Source organism: Solea senegalensis, linkage group LG10, assembly GCF_019176455.1.
Source record: "Solea senegalensis isolate Sse05_10M linkage group LG10, IFAPA_SoseM_1, whole genome shotgun sequence".
In the NCBI taxonomy this organism is placed as follows: Eukaryota; Metazoa; Chordata; class Actinopteri; order Pleuronectiformes; family Soleidae; genus Solea; species Solea senegalensis.
The window spans coordinates 12,242,286-12,259,757 of record NC_058030.1 but is presented as its reverse complement, the minus strand read 5'-3'; the positions used below and the strand labels follow the sequence as shown (position 1 = coordinate 12,259,757).

Genomic DNA, 17,472 nt, shown 5'->3' with positions numbered 1-17,472 from the left:
ACTTTTTCACCATGTTATTCAATATTTTTTTCCTCTTTAACATATTGCAGGATTATTTAAAGTACTGTAAAAAAAAAAAAAAACTCCCCACTAATAGCAATGCTGTGCTATGGTTTGCAGGTTTTCTTGAATTTGGAGACAGTGGTAGAGTGCCTTGAATTTCAAGAACACACTGGCATCCACTGACAAGAACCAGGAAAGAGATCAACATGGCACAGCACTGCACCTAACAGTACGAAAAAGAAAGACCCTGTGGCCATCACAGCATATGAAGAGTTGTCTTATATGTCATTTTTCTCTCAAAAACAATGAATGTAATGCACCATTTTGCAGTCAAAATGTTGTGCATCGCTGAGCTAATCCACCTAATGGTCACAGACCAGAGACTAACTTGTGCAGTGTTCAAACATTATTTTTATTTATATTTATATCTGGGGTTAGGGTTTGAACATTGTTTTACATAAATAAGAAATAACAATCAACTCTGTGACAATCCAAAGAAATGTCAATAGTAGGAAAAACTTAAAGACCAGTTCACGGAGACACGATCCATACTGGCATCATTCTCTTGTGCACTTCTTTACTCCTTTGCAACTCTGTGGGAAGAAAAAAGAGTTGTGTTTATTTAAAAACCCAAACAAATGTGGCTCCTCCTTTATTTCAATTACCTGAATAACACATTTTTTGAGAAAACAAAATTATATTATATATTATATTCCACCTGCACAACCTTCCTTTACAAAGACTAATTTTGTTATTAATTCTGTATAAGAGTTGGCGAAATTTGGTATATTATTGTGATTATTTTCAATTAATGAACGCAATTAATTCAGCTGTCCAGGGTGTTGCCTGCCTTTCGCTGGGATTAGCACTAGTATCCCTGCGACCCTCATGTGAAGGATAAAGTGGTAGACAATGGATGGATGGATTTCTGCCAAATGAAAAAAACAATCAACTAAATCTTACACACTTAAACTTTAAGAAATGCACCAAACCTGGCAACAAGATGCAGAAATGAATAGTGGCGAGACAGTCGCACAAAGTCGCACATTAAGTGTGGCTGTGAGACAAATATGGGTGGAAAATTAAAGGAGGCAAATAGCGTTGGCACTAATGTGTGAGACACTCTGCTGTTTATGTAGCAACAGTTTACTGCTGGAGGTGAAGAAGAGACAGAATCACAGCAGCTGCAGCCGGATGCAGCAGATGTTAGTAAAAAGGCAGGGAGGGAGGGAGAATCATTATTTAGTTGTAGTGTTTCAGAGACCACTCGTTGATGCATCATTCACACACAGGGAAATGAGATGACAGTGGTCTTTAAAATGTCAGTGAAGACTTCTACGTGGTTACATTATACATGAAGGCTGTGTCTGCATGCTTCTATGCACACACTCTTGCCCTGTGTGTGTGAGAGAGTGAGACAGAGGAGCGGAGAGTGGGTCTGATCAACTCATATGGTTGGTAAACACCTATTTTTTTGACTAAACAGGACTTGTACATAAGTATAACTAATACCTAATAGCCTAATATTAGCCATGATTTACAAATTTGTCAGTGAGTGGATTATTGGGCTGACAACAGTGCAGTGTGTGAGCTGGGTGTTACATACATCTGAGTATCTCTAAGGGAGGGAGGGGGGTCACAGCCCAGATATGCCCCATTGATGTAACAGTACTGCAGCAGAGCCCGGAAACACACATCCTGGAAAAGGCATGTAAATAAATTCAACGCGCCGTCTAACACACAAAAATCAACATTAACATACTGTAGATGAGCTGGGGTCAATTTTACTCACTTACCCGAATGAGAACATGGGGATTTCCAACAATTAAGAGCAGCGCTTTAGGACGAGTGACTGCCACGTTGAAGCGTTTGGGGTTGGCCAGAAAACCAAGTGAACTCTGCAAATCATCACTCTGTACTGACTCATTAGAGCGCACCTATTTAATCAGAGAACAAATGAAGTGAAGGAACTATGGCAGAGTTATGACTCATGTTTTTCCTCAAGTATTTATCCTAATTTTAAATAGATTATAATAGAAAGTGTAAAGTCTTGATGTTCTTGTAGGGCCTTTAATTTCAACATTAAAGCCGTAATGTGTTGTTTTTACCATTTCTGAATTGTGAAAATGTATTTATGTCACAGTGGACTGCGAAAACCCGACTTTATGCTAAAGTAACAAATGGTATGTCATTATCAATAACTGATATCATGGTACTATTCCAAACTCAAGTTGCAAGCACAAACACTAATTTTTTTGTCTGGTGGGGCAAATTCTAAAAGAAACATTTTGTCTGTTCACAAAATTATACTGCGAGTAGAAAATAGATAACTAGAGAGAAATACAGAAATGAGAGGGTTATTTGCATGCTGTACGGATAGAGTTAGTTCCACGTAGCATGCATACCGTTATGATGAACCGGAGCAGTTTTGCTTTTTTTTTTTTTAATACCCACAGATGATATTAGTTTCTCATGGAATCATTATGCAACATACTAAATACCATTTCTACATATTTTGCTTTTTAATGTTTTGTTTTGTTTTTTTTAATGCTTGGATGGAGATTTAATCCATGTAGTTGTGGTATAATTTGCCTACTGTAGACATGATGATGACCAGGAACTCCTGTCCTTGGAACTCTTCCACCGATCCCACTTTGATGTCAGACAGGCCGACTTTCCCCAGGAGCACTCGAATCTTCTCACTCTGGAAAAAGATAGGAAATGTAAGAATCTATTATGGAGTTTGTAAAGATGAAAACCCACATGTTTGGAAAAAAAGTGGATCATTTAGAAAGTTTTTATATTTTACAAAGATGAGAAAAGTAAATAATTCACAATGGGCTATTCTGGGTAGACTCTTACTTGTTTCTTGTAGGGGGCAATGATGCCAATGTCAGAGGCATCCACAGGGTTGTAGAGCTTCTTGGCCAGTTGGCAGCAGTAGAGCATGACCTGTACAGCCTCCACAGGGTTGAACCATGATGGGTTGTTACCCTCTCTCATTTCTGTTCCCTGAAGGAGTAAAATCACAGAAATAAACATCTGAGCTCAATATCCCAGGACAAATGTAAGATGCAATTAACAATTTAACTGGTAACATTGGGGATACCAGTGATAGAAAGGACAATGTGCCTCTTTCTACAGCAAATTATATTGGCAAGATAACAGATGCATTTCTAACAAGACTTTGTTACCCTGACACCGTGAAAGAGAAGAGGGAGGCCTTTTTTGGGCAGGTTTTTCCACTGGCAGAGAGAGTTAACTACAGTCCTAGGAGCTTTACAACACAATTCCCCCTGGTAAAAAAGCTTGGAAGGCAGCGTGAGCAAAGCCTCATGAGAACGGTAGTTGTAGATCAGCTTCGTCACCTGCAGTAATTAAAAGACAGCAGATTCATTATGCAGACTGAGCACATACACAAGAGTTTTCTCTAGATAAATATTACAACAAAATATTAATAATAAACGCTTTCAAAAAGAAATATCCATGTAAAACCAAGTGCCATGTAGAATGGAATTAGTACATCAGAAATATTCCGATTGGATTTTCAATGTAATACTTCCCTCATCAATTAATTTAAATATGCTAATTACATGCATGGGCTTTTGCCAGCAGTGCACTAACCAGTTTAGGATTGTAACCCCAGTCTTGTCTGGTGTACAGTGGGTTGGACATGAGCCTCTCTAACATAGACACCCCAAGGCCAAAGGCAGTGGCCAGCTTGGACTTCACAACTGGACCCAACTGACGGGGGTCTCCGGCCAACACAATCTAAGCATGCAAGAGGTAGAAAATGTGTTATTAAAAAGCAAAACTTAGACATTTATTTTTTTTTGTTATTCTCTGTTTCCTAAAATATACCATTGGTGTGCTATTTTTCAAGTGTAAGGGTAAGTCACACTAGCCTTTCTTCTTTTTAAAACATCCAGAAAATATTGGAAACATGTATGCTGTGTTAAATTAAATGATTGAGAAATGACTATACGGTATGGTCATTATATCACTGCTAAAATGCATTTAAATAACGCACAATGGATTAAGTCTGTGGAAGTAACAAAAGAATAAAAGTGGCAGTAAAAAGTGAGGGCAAAGAATATAAATTGTCTAATATGCCTAAACAATAAGAGAAGAAAAGAAATGCATCTATAACAGAAACACACCAGGTACACATTTTAATTTTTGATCAAAAATGTGATGTAACAGTTCTGCAAAATATAATATGTGCTGACCTGTCCATTGCGCTCTGATACAAGGCTTATGGGGATGAGTGACTCTGGCTCAGTGGCTTGGCCGGCCTCATCCAAGAACACATGGGTAAAATGTCCCACTCTGAGTACAAACAAATTCAGTTACTAAACTGACACCCAAATGTGTGTGTGTGTGTGTGTGTGTGTGTGTGTGTGTCATCAATCAAATACCACCCCAAACTTACTGTAGTCCAATATTGTGGAACATTCCAGCGCTGGAGCAGGTGCTGACCACAATCCTGTGAAAAGAAGCCTGACGAATGTCCTCTCCTGCCTTTGAGTAAAGTTTGAGCACATCTGGGATGGACTGCGGGGAAAAAGAGACACAAAATTTTACATGAAAAAGCAAAGTAATAAAAGGTGGATGCAGACAGAGAATGTTACTGACATCTGCACCACCCTTCCTGTTGGCAATGGCATCTGTGCAGTGCACTGGAACATGCATATTTTTCCTTTGATCATGCAACATGTAACTCAGATACTTGTAGCCAAACAACTGCAGTGGATTTAGCGTCCCTGCTGCTGTACAGTACCTCATCCGGCCTACACGATGCATTGATGCGGGCCAAACTAGCAGCATCCAGGAAGCCACTGTCATGAAGGCGGACACAGATGAGGTCAGCAGCACTGTTGGAAGGAGTACAAACGAGTACACGGCTGCTGGGTAGAAAGTGGTACACCTGGAGGTGAGAGGACTTTGACCATGAATCACATTAAGCAGGGGACAAGTATGGGAAATAGTTTGACAGGAAACACAACCAAACATCGACATTTTAGCAGTACCAATTATGAATTTGACAAAGCTTAAAAGTCACTGAGGTTTTCCACCAATACCAGTATTTTATAGGGATTATGCTAGTGAAAGTTTCTGGTTTAGATATCAGAAGGATAAAAAATATAAAATCCAATGCAATCCAAAGATCCTGTATCACATGCTTCACTGTGCACAGAGCCATGTGGGAAAAAAAATATCTGATGACTTGACATCATCAGAAGATACATTATTTGTAGTATCAGTATCACAGATGAAAAGTGATAGAGACATCGCTAATATCTTTTTTTGTTTTCCTTTTTCAAAACCTCATTAAAACATTTTAGAATATTGACAGCAATGGCTAAAAGGTTAATTAATATGGACATTGATGAGTGTGTACAGTAGTTGGACAAATGCATTACAACAAAAAAAGAATATGTAATTTGAGGAAGCTCTCATCACATTTATGTACATGTAACTGTTAATTGTTTTATACATTCTAATAATTTGACCTTGATTAAACGGGGTGAGACATGATTGACAGCCAATATTAACACATGCCAGATCAAGCACTTTGTTTCAATGGTCAATTCTCCCTGATCACTTCTACTATACACAGATTTGGACTCTAAATTATGTCTAAGTTGCACAGTGGCAGCCCCAGAGTATCAAAGACATTTTTATTTACAGTGGGACACGCCATCCAAGTATTTTTTATATAGTTACTGTATAGGTTATGTCCTTCTTCAATAAATGAAATTCAAATATGACAAGTATTATCATTACACAGACCATGATCAATGAAAAGGTTTCCACTACACTGAGTTACTTTTAGCATAATATGAATGCCACCTTTGATAAGTAAGTATATTCTACAGTGGTGTGGGTATGTATGTACCTGTAGTATAGCCTCTATGAGGGTGATTGTCTTCCCAGTGCCTGGAGGACCAAACAGTATATAAGGAATGGGCCGACACTCTCCAGCCAGCATCATCTTCACTGCCTCTTTCTGAGCAGGGTTCAGGTCAGGGTTAAAGAAGTTTCCTTTGCTGGGAATTGGTTTCAGTGGCAGTCTACCATCTAGGGGCACATTCTCAGTGTTACCCATTATGAAAAGGCAAAGCTTAAAATGGGACAGCTAATTAAAAACATTTTAACCTTTAGTCTGTGTAGCCTTTGACTTCATGTTGATGGAAATGGTCGACATCTTTTTTTTATTATCCGGGAGTGGAGTCTGGTTTTCAGATAAAGATACACTTGGGAAAAAGTAGACAACCCAGACATTGTTGCATTATTGTTATTTTCTTTTCTTCACCTCACTGTCTACTGATTTGTTTTGGTCTTGGTCTTCTATCCATTTTCCTGTCCATTGAGGAGCCTGAAGAGTCACAACAGCTGGGAAGAGAACTGCAGAGAGCACAATGGGAAAATTACAGCAGTTAAAAAAACTCTTCTATTTAGCTTTGCAAAATAACTAAAAACAGAGGTTATGAAAAGGACTAAACATAATTGAAAGCATGTATCCAAGATACTGATAGAAAAGTAAAACATGAAGCTTAATTCCCCTATGAACACAGCAGTACAATAGAAAACCAGATAAAAACAACAACAGCACCATCTAGAGTCAAACTTCTAGACATTGTCGTTTCGATCTAGACACAGAATCATTTTTTTAAATGTAAAATTAAGATTGTTAGGACACCACAAAAAGGTTTATCTTACTGTTTCCAAACACTTTTGTCTGGTCAAGTGCATTATGACACCTCCTCATGGTGATCCTGAAAATGCAAGCAGTCAAAAATTCTCTTATTAGAAGCAAACTGAATAAATTCAACAACGGTACATTTTGTGAAGTTGAAAAATAAAGAAATCACTGAGATACATTTCAGAGGATATTAGGACTTTCCTTTCTCTTACCTATTGAAAGAGAACTCAATATCAAGTGGCTCTCCGAGGTAGTTTCTCTGAAAGTCAGAGTTCACTTTCAAGCTTACATCCTCGTCATTGATCTGTGTTAAAACAGAGAATCAGATTACATCTAAATTGAAGAAGCATTTGTTGAGTTTAGGAGTATTAACTATCTCCATACCTCTGTGACATAACTAACAAACTCCATTACAACACCGTCACTCCGTGCTTTCTTCAAGACTATTCTGTCACCTATAGAAAAGGCTCATCAAGAAATTTGCATTGCAAAAATTACAAGAGAAACATCTGCAATTATGAAAAAAAAAACCTCACCTATATTGACACTGGGTCTACCTTCAGTCAACCCATTGACCTCTAAGTGCAGGTAGGCAGCTCCCTTCCTGAGAAGAGCTCCAGTGATTGTGAATTCCCTCAGCTCCCTCTCTGAATGCAGCTCTTCCAGCCAGAGAAGGGCTGAGAAGCGTGCACGCATGTTGGACGGTGACAGCAACTGCACAAACAAGGCAGAAAAAAGTTTTAACATATACAGAACCGTGCAAAAGCCCCCAACTTTGTTGTTTTTGTCTATCAAATTCTGAGCTCATTGGAAAGATGTGACTGAAAGTTAGTCTTATGTATAAGCAAGCTGTCAATGAGTTTAACTCATGCAATGATCAAGCATGTATTGAATAAAGCTGGCATAATAGAGCTAATATCAGATATGTTGTCTACATAAAATAGTAATATAAATATGAAGTAGGGTTCCACTCTAGTTTTAAGAAAACCAAACATATAAGCTCTTTTTAAACCAACTCTATACCTTTTATTACACTTCTTTAAATGTCCATGTGAAGCTTCATCAATGACATGCTCACCTCTCCAAGACAAGGCTGAACCACCAGCACATCACTCTGTCTCTCCACACAGTCTTTTAGAGCCTGTGGCACTGGGAAGTTCGGTAGGAACTGTGGCAACCGCCGCTTAGTAAATCTACGGGTGTTCAAGGCAATGTCAAACAAGTGGTAGACATAAAAAAACTGTCCTAGTAGCAGATTTGGCACAGCTGCAGTTATACTGATGATTAATTTAGGATTTTGTTTTGCATCATCCACTCAATTACTTACTTTTCTTCTAAAAAATGGATAATAAATTGTTTTAATTACCTAATTTATAAGAATCCCAACATGTGCAGATGCAAGAAAATCAATTTAAACAATGTAATCACAAATAATAAGCAACACAGCAAACCGTTAACTTCAACAACAATCAGAAACATTTTGAAGCTCAGACTGAATTACCTCGGTGTGTCCTTTGGAACAGAGACAGTGATCACTTGAGTCGGTGTAGTTGGGAGTGGACGAGCATCAGTGGGAGAGTAGGGCACAGAGGGCTGTAGCAGGGTTGCCTCCTCACTGCCAACTGTGACCTCCAAGCACCGCCCAATGGTGAAAGAGGAGAAGTGCAGTAATAGCAGCTCGGCACAGATTCCCAGGCTCCTGAGCAGTTTCCAATAAATGTAAGTTAGCTGTACAGACAACATACTACCAACAACACCTCAATATGGCAAGGCTACATTCATCTCTCTGATTCATTTCTCCAAGAATTGCTTCTGCTTGTATAGCCACAACAATACAAAAAAGTGTCTTACTTTCCTTGACAGGCTACTGCAACAGACACCCTCTCTCCTGGTGAAATATCCAGCTCCCTTTCCTGCCTCCGTACATCAGGGCAGTCAATAGTCTCCTTCAGCACTTCAGCACCAATTTTTTTATCGACCTCTGCATCAAAGGCTCGTTTTTCAGACCCAGAGCAATTTGCCGACAAAGGACGCTTCCGTCTCTGAGATGTGGAGCCTTGAAGGGGAACTAGGCTGAACTGTTCTTCTGAGTCCCAGCCAGCAAAGTCACAGTATTTCAACCTGTGGGTCACTGAACCTTTATTTCTGTCATGATCAGAGGAAAAAGATTACTCATTAGAGTTTACTGTGCTAAGGGAAAGGACAGGTGACAGGTACGATTTAATCCTCCTGTCTTCTGTCTGAGCTGGGTTGAAATAAATGCTATAGTCTTACGTTCACACTAAAAAACAGGAATATGTTCTTGCTTCCCTGGTTACTCACTGTATCCAAAACACCAGTTCTCGTGTCTCTCCAATGATTAGTTCCCCAAACTGTTTTCCATAATCTGACACTTCCAGCTCTCCCTTGTTTTCCAAGATGGTTTGGAGTTCAGTCTCTGTAAGGATTGCAGGAATCGAATGCACACTGCAACAACAAAGTTACAAACAGTAATCATATTCTCTCAGATGATTATTTAGATTTACACCAAATTTCATACATTTTATTTACAATAAAATACTGTATCCACAGCCTTAATCTGATCTATGACAAAAGTTAATGGGGCTGTTTTTGGCATGCCCCACACTCCCATCAAGTTCAATCTATGTGGTCATCAGACAAAAAAATATGCATCAAAAATTGAACAATGTGCTGTATGTTCAGACTACTGTCAGTACCTCTTGAGACAGGGTGCCATGCACAGGGCCCTCCAGCTGTAGATGGACTGACTGCTCTCCACCATCACCAGGTTCACCTGGTGCCCTGTCAAAGGCTGATAGTTTGCAGGCAGCAGCAGAGAATCCAAGCAAAAAAATACACTGTCGTCCACCACGCCACTGCTACCAAACACACTGGTTACACACACCTGGAGAAAAGGATCAAAGGCATGAAATAAATGATACTTACTTTGAATTAAAACAAAAGTGAATTATCTTTTAAGCATCAACATTCCTCCACAATTAATACATGTCATAACTATCACTAAAAGCCTAATGAGTCATACAGCTGAGAACTTTCACTGAGGAAATTACCCTGTCTAGGCGGCAATAGCGTAAAGGAGCCACAGAATGCGCCTGTGTAGTCCACTCAGTTGGATTGATAAAATATTTTGCTTGGACCCAGTCTCCTTTCATTGGCTCATACCCTAAAAGAAAAGACAGGAAAGACATAAAGTGTGCCAGTGGGCAGGACATTTAACATCAACATTAAGAAGTGTGGCTCTCAGTTTGGCCAAATATGTGTCAGACATTAACAGATAGATATTAAAATATAGGCGACTATGAAATTAGACAAAAATGTTCTCTATGACTCAATTGCTAATGTGGGTGTATGAAAAAGAGAAAAGTTTAAGAAAATTGTCATAGGGCCAACCATTTTAGTGTGTGAAGTATAATGTGAAGAAGTACCTTCGGAAAGACTGTAGCGTGAGAAGTATGTGGTCTTGTTTATGTTGCCGCCATCTCCATCGAATGATGTGACTGTGCCAATGAGAGGCCGCAGCCGCAAACTGTCAGCTTCTAAGGAAGTTCCTCCTCCATCATCCCAGGCTTCTGTACACTTTTCCACCTAAATGAGAGTAATCTGTATTTAACAAAGTTAACACTAATCCTCACACAATGGGATTTATAATGAAAGAAGTCCTAAAATACAAGACATAAGTTAACAAGTCAGTCACCAAAAACATACATCTTCATTTGGCATTTACCATATAGGAAGCACATCTGGAAAAATATAGATTGTCCTTAATTTTTACTACACTGCAATGATTTAGGCATTGGTAATCTACTATTGAATTAATAGCTACCTAATGTTTTATCAAAATAAAACTGAGTTCTGCAAATGCACTTTAGACATTACTATGTACCACTGCCAAGGAGTCGTTTTAAACCACATGTGTCTTTCAGTACAGTATATGTCCAGCACAAGTCAAAGAGTAAAGAATTGACTTGTATTTCCTGTGGATTTGGTGTTCCAGATATCCCATTCTTAATGTTGGAGGATAGGGGAGTGTATTGACAATGAGGGACACTGAGCAGCCTTGGTAGAGGTTTAGTCTTCTTTGAGAGCTTTTGCATTTTGCTCAGAAACTGACAGAAACTTAATATATTTGCTTTATGGACAAAACAAGAAGCCCTATTCACAAAATTCTTTTTTTTTTTACATTTTGTGGACCAAACAACTAATATGTTTAAAAAATAAAAAATAAATCAACTGAGGGCAGGTTACTCACCCTTAAAGCTTTCCACCCGCCTTGGTTATGATCTCTTACTGCTGTGCAGTTCACAATATCCCCTTCTTTCAGTAGCACCCCGCCGAGTACCTCCGCGATGTTAAAGTATACTGTATCATCTATCATGCCATAGTCCAAACAGATCTGGCTCACCACACTGCCACGCATGTGACGAATGTCTTCCATACCTGACCACCAAACAACAAACATGGAGAAAAACACAACATGACATCCTAATCCCAAAACCCACACGCGTTGGTGTGTTTGTATTGCAGTGATTTAAAATTGTGAGTCTGAGACAGCGTTTAGGACTGTAGCATTTACCGAGTTCACCGCCCAAAATGCCATTTTCATCCATCTCTACAGTTCTCCACAATGGAGACACCAGCTTAGACAGCAAGAGCCGCACAGTAGACAGCATTTCTGTCACCTAAACAAACATACAGCGTGTTAGAATGCCAACCAATATCAAATTACACTGATATCCTTAGCTCACCTGTGGTTATACCGTGCCGTCTAGCCTACTAAAAACAGCTAATAATAAAACCACAGACCAGATAACAAGCTGATTTATAACAGATGCTAGTTCGTTGATAGTGGTTAGATAGTTAGCTAGGATAATATTGGGGGCTAGCATTAGCTAAAAGTTGAATTAGCATGAACGTATTATATCTATCAGACTACTAATACGAATAATTGGTTCAAAAAAAGTTATTACTACCGTTCTCAAAAGCGAAATGTTGAACAACAAATTTAAATTCGGGTTGGAGGGCCGCTGAAGTTCAAGCACGAAGACGAAGCACCGACACGTTGGGTCATTGAAGGGCCCTATTTCCCACAATTCGCTGTGAAAACAACCCAATCGCTTCCTGGCTAGACAAGGGTTGCCAGGTTTGCGTGACAAAATCTGCCCAATTGTATTGAAAAAAAAACAAACAAACAAACAAACCAAAACTGCTAATTTAAATAACTGAACCACTACCACACTGCTTTTTTAAAGCCCACCAGTATTTATATCATATGTTTCCTCCTGTAAATTTTACAAAAATAGCAATGAAGTGACCAATTAATATGTGGGAGGAAAGCCACTATTTGTATTTGATTGTGAGATATCCCAGAAATGCTGGGCTGTTTTGAAATCTCACCTTATGAAATCTGCCAAATCTATTATGTATGTAAATTAAAATATATGTAATTTGTTATTTATCTAATGCCGTGGACAATGACCTAGAACACCCGATGAATGTTATTATCCTTTATGCAAAATATCTCCCATGATTTGCATTGTTCTTCTCAGAATTAACTCTAGAATCAAATCCCTAGATCTAAAAGACCACAACAAATATTGTTTTGTATCCTATTTATAATTTGAACTTGGAATGCTTATTTGCCTGGTAAAAGCATCCATCGGTAGTGTGCCAGCACTACGCAACACTTTAGACATAGTATTTCATCATTTATAAAAAATAAAGTTCTCTTAATGTGGTGACCAATTCTCTGGTTTGGTTTACTTTCCCTTGTTTTTTTCCCCCACTTTGCCTGGATGACATGATGATACTGTTAATATCATGTGCATTTACTCTAAACCAATGAGCCTCAACATTTAAAGTGGTTGTAAATGAATAAGGTGTATCAGCTGAAATAAGGTATGACATTAACTATAGTAAATGACAATCATATGCATATGCAATTTAGTGCAAGCGGACTATATATTGAATTCACATATTTTCAGCAACTGTTCATCTTGTAGCTGGATGAACCTGATGCTTTACGCCAAAACTAATGCTTTAGGATCCGTTGCTCTCTTGGTCCTTGTCATGTATGCAAAACCAGTCTACTCAAACCTCAAAATTTTGATTGGACCACCGCTTCACTCACCAGCTGTCTTTGGGCATCATTCGGCCACCTCCTCTTCTAAATGGAGATTTTGGCACTAAGTGCATTTTTGAACATGAAGCAAGAGAAAATATTTTTAGGGAGATTTTGAAAAGGAAAACTTCTGTTGTCCTTTTACAGCCATAGTCCAATGCCCGTCCTCATAGTGCTGTCATATTCACATTTGTAATCTGCCTATAATTAAGTCCCATCCCATTTTACTCAATTAATCATGGACTGTGAAACATTCACCCAATCATCCTCCTTTCTTGTCCAAAGTGAATGACAGACAGACAGACAGACGCCTTTATTAATCTCTTTGGGAGGTTCCCTCGGAGAAATTAAAAGCTCCAACATCCACACACAGCACTGTTAAAATTAGAGTCACACTTTACAGGAGACCGGAAAGAAAAACACCCCAGGTACCAAACACCATAAAATATAGAATAAAAAAGTAAAATAAGATATAAAATAAAATATAAGATAAAAATGAACTATGTATATAATATATATGCATACACATACACACATACATACACATACTGTATATACATATACATGTATACATATACACACCTACAGTTACCCCATATTGCCCAAGGTTTTATTGCTATTAGAACTGGTCTCGGACAGGGTCTGTCCCGCCTGAAGTCGATGACCAGTTCCTTGGTCTTTGAGGTGTTGAGCTGCAGGTTGTTAATGTGGCACCAGACAACAAAGTTCCTCACCAGGCTCCTCTTCCTCTTCGTTGTCTCTGATACACCCCATGATGGCCGTGTCGTCTGCAAACTTCTGGATGTGACACGTTTCAGAGTTGTAGCAGAAGTCCGCAGTGTACAGAGAGAAGAGGATGGGAGACAGCACAGTCCCCCGAGGAGCTCCGATGTTGCTGACCACAGTGTCAGACGTGATGTCCTTCAGCCTGACATACTGTGGTCTGTCTGTGAGGTAGCTAGAAATCAAAGCAACCAGGCAGGGGATGTGTTTGTCTATCAGGGCTTTTTTTTTAATAATAGTAATACTCATAATATAACACAAATATATCCACTTATAAATCATTTCAATGGCTGGGAATCAGGACCAGTCAGGCAGCACTTCCAAGTGTGCAACACTATTAATTATGGACTATAAATCTCATGTGGATAAACATTAACATATCAACCATTAAAAGAAGTTGAAAATATATGAACTGAAGAGGCCCTTACTTCATATTCAAGAAACGTCCATCTATCAAATTGTATCATAGGTTTAAGATGTTTTAACTGACTTTAGATGTTTTCCAGGCACAGTCGTTGCCAGGATTAATAAATATTAATTTCTTGTGTCCAAATTGTCCCAGCGCAACCCTCTGCTAAAATGACTGACTATGGAAAAAGAAAATTATTAATTTCAGCAATATAACCTTCTCATTACACATTCAGTTATTGCTTAACGGTCATCTCCCATGATATGGTACCTGGTGTGAAATCCGTCCTCACACTAAATCCTTTTATTGATTTAGATTTGATCTGTAATATTTTTAGACTGAGACTTATCTGCGTTTTCTTTAAAACTGCAACATATGGCACATGTGAGTCAGCGCAGTCCTTGTTGTTGTTGCCATTTGTTGTTGTTGCCTTAGATATTGGTGGATTTGTAGTTAATGGACATGCAAAAAGTAGTAAATCCACATGATGGCTGAGTCACTATGTTGATTCACAACTGTGTTGCACCAAGTACATTTTTATGAAGGTGGTTTAAAACCTTGACTGTGCAATAGGACATTAACATTTATGTATACATTATATAACACATGTAAATACTTGTGTTTTATAACCATTGAGACAGTTTCCACAGTTGCTGCCCAGATGTGTTACACAGGCACTTGTGGCAATTGTATACAGTGAGTTTACCTGTTTGAGTGCTGAGTATAGCTCACAGTGACTCAGTGATCCAACTCATTTTTGATATTGGCGTATGTCTGAGGAAGCTGAAAATCATTTTGTATTTGACCAAAAAGCATTGGGCAGATTGTCTGGTCGTGTCCGCCGCTGACATTGACAATACACAACGTTCACCACAAGAGAGCAGCGCTTGCACGGTTTTGTCCAGCAGACAACTTCAGTCTTTACTGAACAGAGTGCAACTGAGGCCAAGGGAAAATCTGATCAGATACTAATCTCAGAGTTTTCATTGTTGCCTCTGTAATTAGTGCAAGACACAAGCATACCAAGCACCACCAGAAGAATCTGACAGGAGTTTGGCCACAGCTGGGTGTCTTCTCACGTTGCGGTTAGGCAATTTAACATGTAGTGGCTCCCTGCCCGTATGATCAAATATTCAGTGTGTCAATTTAAAAATGTTGACAGCCTTTTTTGAATTTCTATAAAACTGATTAAATAAACATGTGTTTGCAAGTTGATGATAATCAAACCATTTTAGATTCCAACATGGTGTCTTGACTTCAATTCATGAAGTCTTGCAACCACCTTACCCCTAAAGCACGGATAAATCAGTGTGAGTTTTAATATCCGTAAGTCCCGGTGACTCACAATAAATCCTCAAAGAAGAGTATAAAGAAGACGGCATTGGTCTATCAAATGCATTTCTTTGTGACAGTCAAACACATACAAACTGAATATACTGTATGCACCAAATGTATTAACAACACAGTTCAGTCCAAGTAATAAAAAAAAGATTAATCAGACAAACTCTCCTGAGATTCCAGTATTGAAACCAAATGCAAACCAGAATTAATTTGATATGAGTGATGTATACAACACAGGGGAAGTGTAGTATCATCACACTAACCATTGTTTTTTGTCCTTGGTGTCTGCTATTCATCAAGTTAGAACGATATTACACACTTTTACTGTGTAATATTACATATGTAAAATTCCTTACACAATCATAAAGTGCATATTTGGCCATGCGTCATGTTGTTTCACACTGCTTTCATTTGTTTCTCTCAGTAGAAACGGACAAAGCTGCAGGCAAACATGCTTGAAACAATAATAATAAAGCAGCAGCTGTGTTCTGAGACAGAAGACTGTTTTTTTTCTCCCCCCCGTGTATGTTATAATTGTGCCTGTAACAAACCAGTTATTGTTCAAATCCTTGTATTCTCAACTAGGCAAGTCAGAAAACACACCCGGTACCTCTGCTGAAGTGGTATGATACTTCTTTCATCTATGAAGTGAAGCTCAAAGGTTTGCAGGGTCATTGTATTACCTTCGGACTAAGTGAGGTATAGCAGCCATTTATTAAATTTGTTTCTTCCAAGTGGATATTCCACCTGAGCAGCATGGGTATGGTGAAGGCCGAGGCCAGCTAGATGATATATACTGTATGTTCACGCCAGCAACCACAGGCCTGGCTGATGAGAGGCAAACAGGTTTTGACTGTGCTTTCACAATATGTCTGTTTATCGGACCGTATTGTTTGTAACCTTGTATGAAAATGTATTGGAAGTGATGAACACACAGAGGAAAATGAATGCATTATGTTGTGAACTGCAGACAAGGTTTGGACTTCATTTCACTGTCTAGTGTGTACACAAACCTCAATCAGCAACATGAGGCTTGTTTCCCACCATCTTTATGCTGAACGAATCAGCTGGTTACTGCAGTTTTATTTCACTGGACAGAAATGATCTTCTCCCCCCCAGTTGATGAGTAAGGACATTTTGGCTGGTCCACACTTCTTTAAAGGGCCTTTTTCATGGTAAGGGTGAGAATTGGGTTCAGGTTAGGGTGAAGGTTTGGGTTAGGCATTTAGTTGTGATGGTTAAGGTTAGGGTAAGGAGCTAGGGAATGCATTATGTCTATGACGGTCCTGACTATGAATGAAGTGCAAAAAAGTGTGTGTGTTGTGTGGTAGAAGAGCAAAGCAGTAACAATTTCTGGAATTATGGCTCCTGGGGCTCTACGTTCCAGTTGCTCCCCCTCAGCTGCTACAGACCACTCCACTAATTGCTGATCCCCACTCCAGTCAATTTTCACCCTGGTCTAATGAAATTGCTTGCTCCAAAAAAAGAAAACAATCTTCAATTTAATTTTAGCTTGGCATCAACATAATATTATTAACAGCTGAATCCACATTAGACCCATGTCCATGATGTACCCTGCCGTTTCCAAAGTGAAATGGTCTACAGAAACATCTGAAACATTTTGACTCACTTGGACAGTTCGCCAGTCCATCACAGGGACAAATAGAGACAAACTCTCACACTCACACCTGTGGCCAATTTAGAGAGTCCAATTTGCCTAATCCCCAAATCTGCATGTTTTTAGACTGCGGGAGGACACTGGAGAACCCGGAGATAACCCACACACACACAGGGAGAACATGCAAACTCTATGCAAAAAGACCCTTGTTCCAACAAGGTCACAAACTCGGGTCTTTGTGCTGCAAAGGCAAGAGTGCTTTAATGTACAAAACATATAACATATTTCTAAGCATGTTTCATGATAAGTACAAAGCAATTATTCAGTATACTTATTCAATTTCAGCCAATAAACCCTCCGAAACGTTACACACTGGACCTTTAAATATGCTGCTCCATGCTCTGGCCAAAACCTCTGTGCTCCCGTTATTGCTCTGGTTTGTTGTTGTGGGCTGGGAAGGCACATGATTCCTG

At 39.0% G+C, this 17,472-nt stretch overlaps 1 protein-coding gene across 1 annotated transcript; it reads right to left on the bottom strand.

Annotated features, from left to right (window-relative positions):
- Window positions 1–394: 394 nt before the first annotated feature.
- Window positions 395–11,808, bottom strand: mov10l1 (Mov10 like RISC complex RNA helicase 1). Its single transcript, XM_044036186.1, has 27 exons — window positions 11,701–11,808; window positions 11,304–11,409; window positions 10,980–11,167; window positions 10,156–10,315; window positions 9,781–9,893; window positions 9,427–9,614; window positions 9,032–9,175; window positions 8,561–8,854; window positions 8,211–8,408; window positions 7,788–7,902; window positions 7,246–7,423; window positions 7,094–7,164; window positions 6,922–7,013; window positions 6,727–6,782; window positions 6,320–6,411; window positions 6,163–6,238; window positions 5,903–6,084; window positions 4,784–4,930; window positions 4,436–4,557; window positions 4,233–4,332; window positions 3,628–3,774; window positions 3,198–3,371; window positions 2,866–3,015; window positions 2,600–2,707; window positions 1,800–1,940; window positions 1,610–1,701; window positions 395–596 (listed from the first exon to the last, which is right to left on the bottom strand). Exons 2-27 carry the CDS (start codon window positions 11,398–11,400, stop codon window positions 581–583), a joined length of 3,441 nt encoding a protein of 1,146 aa, XP_043892121.1. The 5' UTR covers window positions 11,401–11,409; window positions 11,701–11,808; the 3' UTR covers window positions 395–580.
- Between the last annotated feature and the right edge of the window lie 5,664 nt (window positions 11,809–17,472).

Excerpts from the sequence above, each read along its gene's own strand:
- mov10l1 (XM_044036186.1), bottom strand. The coding sequence starts at position 11,400 with ATGCTGTCTACTGTGCGGCTCTTGCTGTCTAAGCTGGTGTCTCCATTG. Across the intron at positions 7,165-7,245 it reads TAGACCCAGTGTCAATATAG|GTGACAGAATAGTCTTGAAG; the intron begins GTGAGGTTTTTT and ends CCTTTTCTATAG. Across the intron at positions 4,333-4,435 it reads TTCCACAATATTGGACTACA|AGTGGGACATTTTACCCATG; the intron begins GTAAGTTTGGGG and ends GTTTGTACTCAG.